Below are 15,125 nucleotides of genomic sequence, written 5' to 3'. Positions count from 1 at the left end.
TACTATATATACAACATGTTATTCAGACATAAAAAGAATGAAATTATCTCATTTGTAGGAAAATGGATGGAACTTGAGAGCATTATGTTAAGGGAAATAAGCTAAATTCAGACTCAGAAAGTCAAGAATTGTATGTTTTTTGTCATGTGTGGGCTCTAAACAGGATAAAGGAAAAGAAAGTTGGTAGTGGGGAAGATCTCAGAAAAACTGAAGGGAGATCAGTGGAAGAAAAGAAAGGGATCAGGGTGAGAGAGAGGGAAATGGGAGATATTACGGAACAGTATTGACCAAATTATATTATTGTATTAGTTGTTCATACAATATGTAACAAAATACTATTATGTATAATTATCATGCAGCAATAAAAATATGGAAGGAATAAATTAAGAGCAAAAAATAAAACACAAGAAAATATATAACTGATCATATGGCACTTCTAAATCTGATTTATTTCACTTAACAGAATGTCCTATATTTTCATTCATACTGTCACAAATAGCAGGATATTTTTGGAGGGGTGCTTACTAGAGATTGAACCCAGGGGTGCTGAGTCACAATCCAGCCCTTTTTAACTTTTGATTTTGAGACAGAGTCTCACTAAGTTGCTTAAGGCCTCACTAAATCACTGAGGCTGACCTTGAACTTGAGATTCTTCTGCCTCAGCCTCCCAAGTCACCGGGATTACAGTCATGTGCCACCAAACCTGGAAGGACACCTTTTTTTTAGGGCTGAACGATATTTCATCATATGTGTTTATCCTGCCATTTCTTTATCCTTTCATCCACAGGCTGATCCTTCAGTTGTCTTCCATATCTTGGCTATTGTGAATTATGATACAACAAACATGAGAGTATAGATCTTAATGAGGTAGTGACATCATTTCCTTTGGGTGTACACACAGAAAAGTGATTGTTAGATCATATGGGAGTTATATTTTTAATCTCAGAGTCTCTGTACTGTTTGCCATAAAGATGGCACCAACTTACATTCCATCAACAGAGTATAGTAATCGTCTTTCTCCATCTCCTCATTAAGTTTTTCTTCTTTTTTTCTCTTCTCCTCCCTATCCGCCTCCTTCTCCTCCTCCTCCTTTTTTTGTGGTACTGGGAACTGGGGATGAAACCAGGGTTTTGTACGTGCTAGACTTCACCATGAAGCCACATGTCCAGTCCTCTTGTTTTTAATAAAAACTATCCTAACAGATGTGAGAAAATATCTCCTTGTGGTTTTATTATTGTTCTTCTTAACGGATGGGGCCTTGCTATGCTGTCCTGGCTGGCCCCTTCCCCTGGCTCAGGGGATCCTCCTCCCTCAGCCCTCAAGTAGCTGGCAGATGTGCAACTCTGAAACCTGCTCTCATGGTGGTTTTGTTTTGCATTTTGCTTGTAGTGGTCTTGTTGAGCACCTTTCACATGCCTGTTGGCCATTTTTATTTCATCTGTGGAGAAATGTACATTCATGTCCTTTGCCTATATTTTTAACCAGTTTTTTTGGGGGGGCTGTTTATTTTGCTAGTGAGTTATGTGAATTCCTCATATTTGGATATTAACCCCTTATCAGATGTATGGTGTGCAAATAGTTTCTCCCAATCTGTAGGTCAGGTCTTTGCTCTTGATGTTTTCCTCTGCTGTGCATAAGTTTTTTTAGTTTGGTTTAGTCCCACTTTTTTTTTTTTTTTTTTTTTTTTTTTAATTTTGTTGCTTCTACTTTTGGGGTTCTATCCAAAAAAAAAAAAAATCATTTCTAAGACCAACGTCAGGGAACTTCCCTCCCTATGTTTTCTTTTAGTAGTTTTATAGTTTGGGGTCTTACATTTAGGTCTGTAATCTGTTTTGAGTTGCTTTTTGTATATGGTGTGAGAAAAGGGTCCAAATTCTTTTTTTTTTTTGTATGAGCATATCTAGTCCATCCTTCCTTTCCCTTCTTTCTTCAGTACTGGGCACTGAACCCAGGGGTGCTTTGCCACTAAACTACATCCCTGTCTCTTTTAATTTTTTTATTTTGGGACAGGGTCTTACTAAAGTTGTTGAGGTTGGCCTCTAACTTGTGATCCTCCTGCCTCAGCCTCCTCAGTTCCTGCGACCCACCTGAAGAACATTTGTCAAAGAGATTATCCTTTCCTTATTGTATCTTCTTAATGCCCTTGTTGAAACTTTGTTGACCTTTCAGGTTTAAGTTTAATTCTGGCTCTATTATGTTCCATTTTTCTATGTGCCTTTTTTAAAATTCATTTTATTTTGTTTGCAGGGCTGGGATGGATCTCAGGACTTCATGCATGCTCAGCAAGCATGCCACCACTGAGCTACATCATAGTCCGCCATGTGTCTGTCTTTATAACAGTATTACACTGTTTTGATTATGATAGCTTTGTAGCAGATTTTAAGATCAGGGAGTGTGATTCCTCTAAGCTTTGTTTTGCCTAGGCCTGCAGTGGATATTTAGGGTCTTTTGTAGCTTCAATGTCTTCTACTTCTTATGTAGTACTTCTTAAAATAATTTTTTCTGCCCTATTCTCCCTCTCGTCTTCTGAGTCTCCATATGTTAGATTAACAGATACTGTCACACAAGTGCTCGAAGTTCTGATCACATTTCTTCATTCATATTTCTTCATTCATTTTCTTTCTCTCTTTTCTTTAATTTGTGCAATTTCTATCAAGTGCACTTTAAACTTTTCTGCTTTCTTATTCCATTTCCAGTCTGTGGTTATGCCTATTGAATGAATTTTTCAGTTACTGTACTTGAACATTCTAGATTTTCCACTTGATTCTTTTTTATAATTTCCATTTATCTTCTGAGCCCCTCCTATGTGCTCATTCATTAAAACCACATTTTCCTTTAATTCTTTCTTTCTTTCTTTTTTTTTTTTTTTCTGGAGGAATAAAAGCTTATTTGGCCTTCATGGTTTCAGAGGTCTCAATTCACAGACAGCCAACTCTTTTGCTCTGTGCCTGAGGTGAGGCAGGCTATGGCAGAGGAGTGCAGAGGAGGAAGGCAGCTCAGGTTATGGCAATCAGGAAGCAGAGAGACTTCTTTAATTCTTTAAACATTTTCTTTTTGTTCTTATAAGAGTGGCTTTAAAGTTTTTCTCCAGGGCATCTCCAAGTTCATTTGTGTTGACTTTTTTTCTTTGCATGTCTAATAATTTTATTATGCAATATATGTGGTGGGTGATACATAATAGATCTAGATTCTGCTAGTTTCCACTGAAAAGCTCACATGCAGGTTTAGCATTTTGTTAATGTCATCTGTGGAACGCTCAAGGTGAATCCCACATCTCTCTAACTTGGTAGAATGGAATCTCCAAAATCCAGGTTTGATTTTAAGCTTTCTAGACCTTGCTCCGGGCACAACCGTTAATTCTAAGGCATTCTTTTCCGGTGTGGCTGGAGTATTAAGGAGGTGTTAGCGGTCCACTCTGGCAGGTCTGGGCTCCAATATTCCCCATACTACTCAACTTCTAATATCTCTATTCTCCCTCACCTACTTTTTTATAAGCCACATGTAGCATTACAACAAACAGAGCAACCCTTAGCAAAGACTTCATAGGAAAGTCCCACGTGGACTTTGGCAAGATAATGTAAGGCTTGATAAGAAACGTACCTTTTTTTTTTTTTTGATTCAAGAAGAGTATATCAACATATGCCCTGTTTAGAATTATCACAATAAAGCAGAGAATAAAGTTTCCTATTTATGGCATACTAGGGGCTGGGTTTGTGGCTCAATGGTAGAGGGCTTGCCTAGCAGGTGTGAGGCACTGGGTTTGATTCTCAGCACCACGTTTGAATAAATGAACAAAATACAGGTCCATCAACAACTAAAAGTATGTATAAAAATAATTCTAAAAATTATGGCATCCTGTCTGAGATGTTTTTTTTTTTTTTGTTGCCCTCCCCTGCAGATAGTCACTGTGACTACCCTGAACTCTGACCTCTTCCTCTCCAGTGAGTGGGAGCACCGTGATCTGCTTGGATTCTGTGCTAGAGTCAGGATAATATCCTTAAGCACATAGCTAGGCACCCATGGGACTCACCTCAGGTCTTCTTGTGTACATGATGTCTGATATCTGAAAGAAGTCACCTCACATATATTTTGTCTGATTTTATGATTGCAGCAGGCAAGGCTGAGCAGGTACCAGTTATTCTGTCCTAGCTGGAAATAAGTCTTCCCTTAGGGAATTTTATCTCCAAACAGCAAACCTGAAATAATGAATAACGGAGAACAGAGCAGAGATTAGCGGAGAACTAACAGTTCTGGAAGGTTTCTAGCTCAATGTAGTCACATCATCTTCAAAAAACTGTCAGTGTGATTGACACACAATCCCATCAGTTTACATATTACTTGTGGCTGCTTTGGTGCTACAGTTGCAAAGTTGCAACACAGACCTTATAAACTGCAAAGCCTAAAATATTTATTTTCTGACTTCACAGAAAAATATTTTCTGACCACTGGCCTCCAGTGGAACCACCAAAGGAATGCCACATCTACACACTCCATGCTCAATGCACTTTTTAGCACAATGCTTAAGTGAACAGTTAGGCTGCGTGCGGTGGCACTTGCCTATGCCAGTTACTTGAGAGGTTGAGGCCAGGGGATCCCAAGTTTGGGGCCAGCCTGAGCATTTTAGTGAAATCCTATCTCAAAATAAAAATTAAAAAGGGGTGGGAGCATATGTAGCTTAGTGGTAAAGTGCCCCTGGGTTCAATTCTCAGTATCACAAAATAAAATATAAGACAGTTATCATAACCAGATGCATAGAGAAAATTCACGCTATGGAAAGGAGAATTCAAACTAAACAGGCCACGGCCAGTGGCAGAGCACTTGTCTGACAGTGTGGGACCCTGGGTTCATTTCCAGTGTGTGTGCGTGTGTACCCACAGACAGACACACAGGTGAAACACATAACACAGAAAATAAATCATGAGGAACAGAAGAAACGGTTTTTTAATACTGAAAAAGTCTCAAAGACAAAACATAAAAAAATTGAGTAAAGAACATAAGTAAAAGAAATTTCGGAGAGGAAAAAGAAACTAAAGGGAAAGAAGTTATTAAAGAAAATTCTTCAGAGCTAAGGGCACAGATTTGAGAAGTCTACCACATACCTTGAAAAGGGAATTTTTTTTTTTTTTTTTTTTTTTTTTTTGTGGTGCTGGGGATCAAACCCAGGGCTTTGTGATTGCAAGGCAAGCAATCTACCAACTGAGCTATCTCCCCAGCCCAATGAAAAGGGAATTTTAAAAAGCAATACACTTTAAGGGACATCAGTGTGAAATACAGAAAATATCCTAAAAGCTTCCAGGTAGAAGAAATGCCAGATACAAAGGAACAAACAGAATGGGATCAGTCTGCATAGGCTTTAAGAGTATGGTAAAATGTTTTCAAAGGGACAAACTTAGAGTTCTAGACCTAGTTATCATCATGAGAGGGAAAGTAGAGAAATTTTCACATATCCTGTGATTCAGAAGTTTGTCCCTCTGCACCCCTTCTTAGGGAGTTAGTGCAGGACACGTTTAAGTAAACTAAGCACACTTAAGGTGAAAGAAGAAGGTATGGGTTCTAGAGATGGATTCTGGATCTGACCCAGAGAAGGGAAGGGAAACTGGTACAACTGTGAGATAGTCCCAGAAAACTAATTTGTCGATTAGTGCAAAAGACAGAAGAATCCCAGGAAAGGGTTTCCTGACGAGGCACAGGGGTGGGGGAAGACTGAAATAATGAATCATCCCACCAGGCGTGGTGGCCCACACCTGTAATCCCAGCACCATGGGGCCTGAGGCAGGAGGATCACAAGTTTGAGTCCAGCCTTAGCAACTTAGTGAGATTGTCTCAAAAAACAAAATAAAAACCCTGGGAATTTAGCTCAGTGTGAAGTTCCCCTGGGTTCAATCCCAGGACCATAAAGCAAACAAAGAATGAATTATGTGAGCAAGCATTCCAAAAGGATTAAGTATATCTATATGTGAAGATAATATGAGTGAAAAAACAAAGCAATTTTACTGAAGCAGAATAAAAAGTATACAAGAAAAAATATATTCATAGTATATAAAGTGTTGGCTCTGATTGAACAATATTTACATAGTTTTATATTACTTAAATGCTTATTAAATATGTTGATACCCATATTGAGGAGAGGGGAAGTATGAGAGCCAACTCCTTCTCCATCATAAAAAGTCAACAATAATTCAATATATAAGGTTTCAAATTAATAAATTATAAGAATGTATTCTTTAGAAATATAGATGTAATGACCCAAAGAAAGAGCCAAGGGACCTGGTGTTGTGCTCAGTGGGTAGAGCACTTGCCTACCATGTGTAGGCACTGCAAATTCATAAATAAAGAAAATAAACGTCCACCAACAATTTAAAAATATTAAAAAAAGAAAGAGCTAAGGGTTCAAAATGGTTATCACTATGGACAAGGACTGGACTGGATGGGGAGACGTGGGACAGGCATTATTTCCCTAAGTTTAGTTAGAAATATTAAAGTATTAAGTAATATAAACTTTTTTGGGGGGCGGGTGGGTACCAGGGATTGAACTTGGGCATTCAACCACTGAGCCACATTTTTTTTTTAAAGTTAGAGACAGGGTCTCACTGAGTTGCTTAGGGCCTCGCCCTTGCTGAGGCTGGCTTTGAACTCGTGATCCTTGTTTCAGCCTCCTGAGCTGCTGGGATTACAGGCATGCACCACCATCCCTGGCAAGTAATATAAACTTTAATACTGAGTTAAAATCCTGTCTACTCATAGTTTATATCTTGAAACTACTTTGAATTATATAAAAGGCAAGATCTTGAAGAGGTGTAATTGGTTGTTTGAAGTTATGCAGAAACTCACCAAGACTTTTCTCCCTTCTGGATAACATTATTTTTTAACTTCTTTCTTCTTTTCAAATCATGGTTATTATTCCTGGGCTGTACTCTAGATGAACCAAGGGGTATGTCAGTTTATCTTCTATTTGGATACATACCCTAACCTTCCCAAGGAAATTTACACTAGTTATCTCATTACAATTTAAATAACCAACCAAAACAATGTGACTGATATAACTCCATGAACAGTCTCTAAATGAGGCCACTACTGTTCTACCACTATCACTCCAGCCTAAGTCTTCATCACCTCTTATATGGACCACCAGCAAGGCCCCCAATCATTCCCAAATTGTAGTGGTATTTTTAGAATTTTAAAAATATTTTAGGTACTGGGGACTTAATCCAGGGGCACTTTACCCCTGAGCTACTTCTCCAGTCCTTTTTATTTGTTATTTTGAGATAGGGTCTTGGTAAGTTGCTTAGAGCCTCACTAAGTTGTTGAGGTTGGCCTCCAACTTGTGATTCTCCTGCCACAGTCTCCTGAGTTGCAAGGATAACAGACATGCACCACAGCGCCCAGCTGTAGTCAGTTGTCTTTAAAATATGCAAATTGGAAGCTCACAAATGTAAATCACTTTCTCACTCCCACCCATCTTAACCTCTTGCGTGGCTCCTCGTGGTTCATGGGACATCCTTAACATGGCTTGCAGAAGCATGAGTTGACCCTTCTTTCTTCATCAGTCTCCTCGTTCTTCCATTTGTTTCCTGCCACTCCTAGGAACTGCCAATCTTCCGAAGGCCATGTGTTCCTTTCTTCAGGACCATTGCCCAGGTCTTGCCATCTGTTTGGAACACTCTCCTTGCTCTCCTCCTGGGTTAGTCAGCTTTCCATCACTGTGACAAAAATACCTAAAATAAACAAAGGAGAAAGGTTTATTTCGGCTCATGGTTTCAGTACATGGTCTCTTGGTCCTGTTACTTTGGGTCTGTGGCTTAGCAGCACATCATAGCAGGAGCTTGTGACATCCAGGAAGTGAAAAGAGAGAGGACGGGGCCAAGTTTCCAGTATTCCTGTCAAGTGCATGTCCCTAATGACCTAACCCCAATTCTTAAAGGTTTTACCACCTCCCAACAGTGTCACCAGCTGGGGACCAAGACTTCAACATGTGTGCCCTCAGAGGACCATATGATCTCAACCATAACACCTCCCTTCACTTGTTCTTTTTCCCTTAGTAATGAATTGCTGAGAGAAAAAAGTGACTTCTTCTATCTCAATAGTCAACCAACATTATTTGGTATCTATTATGTCCATTATATGTCAGGTGTTATCTGAGGACAATTTTACTTGGAGAAGGAAGACTTTCTGATCTCCCCCAGCCCTCCAGACTACTTTAGCACTACATACTTGTTTGACTGCTATTATTTTTCTTTTCATTCACCTCAGTTGTAATGAAATAATTGTATGCTTTGTAGTAATTTCCTATCTTCCACTAGAATGCAGGCTTATTGCCAATGGGTCCACAAGTACTCAAGTAAGTACTTGTCAAATGATGAATGTCAATACCTAATAATCTCCAGGACAATTGGTTAGTGTGACTGGAAAGAATAAGCCAAGGTGTGTTAGCTCAGGAGAGGAGTGCGGAATGCAGTTTGATTTCTTCAGTGCCAGACTTCCATCTCCTCACTTGACTCATTCCCAAGGTCACACTGTGCCTTGCCTCCAGAACCACTTGCTCAGAAATTTCATATACCTCTTTCCCTGACTCTATAGTTCCATTATTCCTTGTCTGTTGTTTCTATTATACTTGCTCTTTCACTTCATGTAGACCTCTGAACATTGAGCCTCCCATTTTCTCTCAGTTTTACTCTTCAACTACACCTCCTCCCAAACCTGGCTCAATGACAAATCACTCTGTCAGGATGCTGACCACTGATGCAGAGAAATAAAACAATCACAGTTTGGCATCACTACCATGCTGTCCACTGCAGCTAGTGATTAATGCACTGAGCATTTCAAACTGTTCGAAGTACTGCCAAAATATTTTACTTAAAAACATTTAAAAATCCTTCCCAATCCTTGAATGTGGCATGCTAAATCCTTTATCAGCTTTCCTCCCCAGCTGTACTTCTCACAATTTCAGTACTCTTATTATCTCCTTTCCTGGTCTGCCACTGACCCCAAGAGTCTCATTCATTTTCCAATTCCAATTCAGCTACAATCAGGCTTCTTTCTCATAGCCTCTGATATTACTCTCCTGAAGGTTGAAATATACACCCTGATGGCAGATCTCACATTTTCCAGTCTTGGTCTCACTGCTATGTTTTCTATTTCCACTTCTCTTCTTTTTTTGTGGCACTGGGGATTGAACCCTGGGGTACTATATCACTGAGTCACATCCCCAGCTCTTTTTAATTTTTTGAGACAAGTTCTCACTAAATTGCCGAGGGTGGCCTGGAATTTATAATCCTCTTGCCTCAGTCTCCCAGTCAGTCACCAGGATTATAGGTATGTACCACAGCACCCAGCTCTGTCTTGAACCTCTTTGCATTCTACCCAGATCCCTCCAGGAATTAATTTTCTGCCTTCATACTTCATATGTTGGCGGCTCCAAAGTCCTCCTTTGGCTCTCTGCTGTTCTTACTCTACGGCTCACATGCTGATGACTCTCAGATGTAGCCCAGACCGGTTTCCCCTCTGAAAGTATCACTCCTGTGTCTATTCCTTCCTTCTGCACATCGCCTGAATGTCTCCCGGGTTGTTTCAATATTTAAACAATTTAACCTAGTCACTTAAGCTAGAAACCTGACACTATCCGTGACACCTCTGTGTGCGTTTACCCCAATCAACTGTCACGTCCTATTTTTATTTCCTAGATTCACCTATAATCACTCCAGTATCTTCATCCCTACCGTCATCATCATCCTAGTGCAGTTGCTGAGACCACGGCCTCAGTGTCACTCTCAAATCTCTCCTCTGCATAGTTAGCTTTCATTAACACCTTAAAGCCCTTCAATGCCTACACATTAAAACAAATTACATTATTAAAGTTATCAAAATTGCATACTTACCCCTCCTTTGTATAGCTTTGTCTTTTGATATTGTATATGCATCTCAGTTCCTCTACTCTACTGCTGTTCCCACCTGAAGGCGGGGTTCTATTCTCCATCTCCCCACCTAACATTCAGATGATTTACATACATGAAAACATAAAAATAGCTATGATTCCTTTAAATAAGCTTTCATCTAAGGTGCTAAGTTATTTACCAAACTTCATTTTACCCTCCATTTCAGAAACACATGGCTGCAGACTCTCTTCTGATTTTAAAATGCTCTTTTAACCAATTAAGTTTTAATCTTGTACATCGAGAGGTAATGCAGTAAACAATTAAAATAAAAATACATGATAAAATATCTTATTTTCCATTCTCCATTTATCTAATAGAATGGTAGTCTTCAGAAACCCTAAGAATCAAATCAACAAAAATTAGTCATTATGTAGTCTATATTTAGATCTTATCAGGAGACCTAGCGAAGAATTTCTGAGATGTAATCTTCATTATAAAAGCAGCTCATAAGGAAGAACCTGGAGTTATTCTTGACTCTTGTACTAATAAGGTCTATAGCTTGTGGGTGTCCGTTCACCTCCTGAGCCTCAATTTCCCTTTACAGAAAGAAGTGTTTGAACAGGACTGCTAAATGTGTAGTCAATTTTCATGACAAGTCATATATGGAAATGGAGTAGGGACAACCATGAATAATCCCCCGAGATTGTATGCACAACTCTGGGTGTGATTTCATTTCATTTTCTGAGGGAAGATTTTCATTAGATTGTCAAAGGAGTTCATGAATTCCAAAATTAAGAGCATCTGGATTGAATGATTTCTCTGATCTCATTATTATGATTTTGCACTTTAAAAATGATTGAATATGAAGATCCAGTATTGCTCAAATCTATAATTCAGGTAAAAAGGGATAAAACCCAGAATTGAACTATAGTCTTTTCCATTTATTTTCTTAAGAACCAAAGAAAAACAATTTTTTCATGAAAACCTTTGCAAGAAAACAAGACAGATGAAGAAACCTATATAATGCCATCTAAAAATATATAACACTAGAGACAATTTTTTTTTTTTGAGGTGGGGTCTTACTGTGTTGCCCATGTTTGTTTTCAACTTCTGATCTCACGTTATCCTCCTGCCTTAGCCTTCCCAAAAGCCTAGGCTACAGGTGCACACCTGGCAGGAAAACTGGAAATTTGAACACTTAGAAAATATTTGATATCAAGGGAGCATTAATATTTATGTAACAAATTTATAGATGAAACAGTATGACGCCTGGGGTTTGTTTTACAAAATATGGGGGAGGGGAATGCACACGGTACAGCCTTAAAAATGATGGTCAGAAATTCAGAATGACCAAAATGGAGCGATGGGTACATAAGATTAAGTGTTCCCATAACAAAGTTAGAGATTTTAAATTCTCAGGAAAAACTGTACACAGTACACCACTCTGAACAATGAAGCCACGTACAATGAGGTCTTAAAAAGAATGGTTTGGTGATACCCACATTGCAAAATTACAGCATTTTTATGATAACAGAAATTAGATTTTTTTTTTAAATTTTAAATCTGAGGATTGAAACCTGGGCTTCCTGCATGCAAAGTAAGTGCTTTAACACAGAGCTACACGCCAGCCCATAAACTGGAATTTCTTTGGTCAGTTATCTTTATATTATACTAAATTTGTATTTTTCTTTTTGTCTCAGAAAGGATCAATAAAGCAAAGAATATATTTAGGAAAAAACAGAAATAAATGAAATGAGTAGAATCAATGTATGAGAAAAAATCAGGGGATGAAAAAAATGAGTACAATAAATGGCAAAAAGGTTTTTTTGGTGATGCTAGGGATTGAACCCAGAGCCTCATGCATGCTGAGCATGTACTCTATCACTGAGCTACAACCACACCAACAAGTAGAGGATTTTTTTGTAGAGCAAAAATTGAGTGCTACAAATGGTATTAAGTGGGCAATCTGATGACTTTTACATTTGCCCAAGTTAGCTTATTCCGTATTAGTAGTTCTGAAGATGCAGACCACCTGGATATCAGGATGTTTTTTATGCAAATAAAAGTGTATGTTGTATAGAACCTTGTATTTCCCTGGTTTGGTTTACTTTCTAAATGAAAATGATATGAATATATGATAAATGTGCTTGCTGATTATGAAACCCATTAGCCACAACTTGACTTACCTGTCTTCATTATATATATGGTGTTTCTCTAAAAGCTCAGCATTGCTATTCTAGAAAATTCTATAGATCTTTGAATTTTCTGCCATGTGTATTTTGGTATGAATGTCTTTAAAAACTAGACATTGTTAAAATAAGACAAATTGAATAAGAAAACAAATTTCATATCACACACACACACACACACACACACACACACGTAATACTGGAACATTTCTAAGGTCTTCACTTTAAAGACATATAAAAGTCTTTTTTTTTTTGGTAGTACTATGGGTTAAACCCAGGGCCCCAAGCATACTAAGCAAGTGTTCTACCACCAGACTACATTCTTAGCCCTTAAATATCATCTTTGAGGAATCTTCTAAAAACTTTGGTTATACATTTAGAGTCAAGTCCTATGCATTATCTCAACATTCAGCCTATATTAATACATAAAATGTCAAGCCTTCCAATTCCTAAAATTTCAATTAACAGTAAACACAGCAATTCGCTTATAACCAATGGAGGCAACAGAAGACTTACTACTGTGAAATCCACTTCCCAAAGTTTACTTTAAATAGGTTTCCTAAGTAGACATGCTATACAAGGATCCTTTAAGAACAGGTTTACTTTCAGTAAGGATACCCTATCTTAATGTTTGTTTGGTGTTCAATTAAAGTAGTGAGACACAATTGTTCCAATTCCAGATTTAAATTACTATTGACATTAGATAGCAAATTACTGAATTCTCTGAACCTATTTTCCTCATGTACAAATTGGGGATAAAATGTTTTAATTAGTAGGGGTTCTGTGAGAATTACATGACAACATGCATTACTATCAAACACATAGGACTGAAAATTGGCTTTTTTACTCACATTTTTATTCTTTAGTACTCTGTAGGCTAAACTTTATATTTTCTCTAACTGGTATTTTACTCTTATTGATATTATTGTTTTCATAAGCTACCTCAAATTCATTGTTAATATAAAATGACAAACTCTGAGGGGGAAAAACCCAATCTAGTTTTGTCACAAAGAGTTCACAGTAAAAGGGAAGGGAACATACAATTATGGGGAAAAATGCAAACACTTCCTTCAAGAATTCCACATAGGAAATAGATCCTGAAAAGTTCTTTTCACAGTGGTTTAATAGGTGTTCACAAAAAGATATTTTGTGGCAGTCATTCTTCCTCACAAGTGGAATACCTTCATTTACTTGCCAGATTCATGAAACTTAGCATTTTAGAGCTAAGTCAATTTTTTTCAAAGTGATTTAAAAATAAGTACACATTTTAAAAAAATAAGCTTGAAAGAGACCTCATCCACTGTAAAATTTAGACATTACTATTTTTGAGTATCAATGATGCAAATCTAAGGCTAAATAAATACCCTTCTCCCAATTTAGTCAAGGTATTTGTGTAGTAACTAATGTATAAATGACATTTACTCCCCCAAAATGTATGATAAAATGTTTAGAATAGAAAATGAAGAGATATTTCAACTAGTAAAATTACTCTTTCATCATTAAAAAATAATCTGTGAAAAATGTGTGTAATTATGAAGTGTCATATTTATCTTAATTCTATTTCTAAAATAACATGGCATCATTTTAAGAGAAACGCTGTTTTTCCAAAATAGCAGAATTGTTACCTTTCCCCAAGGTTTAAAAAATAAATATTAACATCATGACATCACTAGAAAGAAATTGAAGCATACAAGGAATAAACTATAGTTTCTTTTTATATCAAAATGTACTCTTGAAAATGTGTTTGGCACAGTGCTAAATCATATATAGTTAATACTAAATATTGCAGGATACAATAAAACCCTGGAGTTAATTGTTTACACCCTCTTATGGGAATGAAAATAATAAGATACCAATTATTCAGAAGTCAGCCTATACAAACTGTATAAACAATATTTTATGTTTTGCTTTGAAAACCAGTGATATAATAAATTTTACATAAAAGACTGCAAAATAATATAAATGGATTTAAACAGATCTTTACAATAAGAAATTCAAATGGAAACAGACAAGTAACAAAGAGAAGTAAAAAAATTTATTGCAGTATTCGCTCCACCAGATTGCCTGGGGATCCCTTTTCTTGTATTGTTTTCAGGGTGACCTAATACAACAAAATCTACATTTACAAAAACTCCTTCTGCAGATAGGTCATAGATACTGCATGCTTTTTTTTTTTTTTTTTTTTTTTTTTTTCTCAACAGAATAAATTATATATCCAGGAGATTCTGCCATTTTACAGCCTGGAAAAAACAATGCTTCCCTGGAAACTGGGCTAAGCTAAAGAAAGCCATCCGCTGCTAGGTTAAACTCCAAGAACACTTTATTAAGAACATTAACAGACTAATTTCCAACATTCACTTGTTTATTTTTTTTTAAACAGAAAGTTTTTTTCCAAGATATAAACAATTTTTGTTAAACTATAATACAGTGGGAGTAAAAATGAACTGAGAATCTGTTTCTGCTGCACAACAGCGAAGGGAGCTCCCACAAAAATGTTTGCCCAACATTTCCTTCTTTTGTTCCTGCATCCCAGGTTCCACTCTTACTCTTCAAAAAACTGATTTTTTTTTTTTTTTTTTTTTTTGCCAGAATGTTGATATTTCAAGTTTTTCTGCCTTTTAAAAAATTCCTGTAAATTTGGCTGCATGTACAAATTCATTAGCTGGAAGTCCCATCCTTGGCGGCATACAGGGATCGTAAAGTCTGAACAACTTTATTAGTCAGCTTATTAGCACTCGTTAGAGCAATTTTTTTGTAAATAATGTCTGACTCTTTAATAGTGTCTACCCAAGGCACCAGTTTGCGGCCATCACGGCGCTTAGCCTCAGTCCAGGAGCCACTGTAGGAGCCTGCCATCCACTGAACACTGAAGCCATTGCTGGTTTTCTGTACTACTCTTGCAATTTGTGGTCGATCTTTGTACTTTGGACAGCAAATAGCGATGACATCCATGACGTCAACACTTTCATTCATCTGTGCTGCCAACTCCGTAGAGTCTGAATTTCGTTTTGACCTTCTCAATGACTAAAACATTGGGAGGGGGGGAAAAAAGACGAAGTGTTAC

At 37.4% G+C, this 15,125-nt stretch overlaps 1 protein-coding gene across 2 annotated transcripts in view; it reads right to left on the bottom strand.

Moving 5' to 3' along the window:
* Nucleotides 1–14,074: 14,074 nt before the first annotated feature.
* The window catches only part of Nipbl (NIPBL cohesin loading factor), a 182,800-nt gene continuing 181,749 nt past the window's right edge, over nucleotides 14,075–15,125 (bottom strand). Inside the window, exon 47 of one of the 2 annotated variants that reach the window (XM_047556376.1) lies at nucleotides 14,075–15,085. In XM_047556376.1, coding sequence (XP_047412332.1) covers nucleotides 14,720–15,085 — 366 coding nt within the window. In that variant the 3' untranslated portion in view covers nucleotides 14,075–14,719. The remainder of the gene's footprint in view (nucleotides 15,086–15,125) is intronic. The other variant, XM_047556377.1, reaches the window with a different exon arrangement.

The sequence above is a fragment of the Sciurus carolinensis genome, chromosome 6, assembly GCF_902686445.1.
Source record: "Sciurus carolinensis chromosome 6, mSciCar1.2, whole genome shotgun sequence".
Classification (NCBI taxonomy): Eukaryota; Metazoa; Chordata; class Mammalia; order Rodentia; family Sciuridae; genus Sciurus; species Sciurus carolinensis.
The sequence above is the reverse complement of the archived record's forward strand: the minus strand, read 5'-3'. Positions and strand labels throughout refer to the sequence as shown.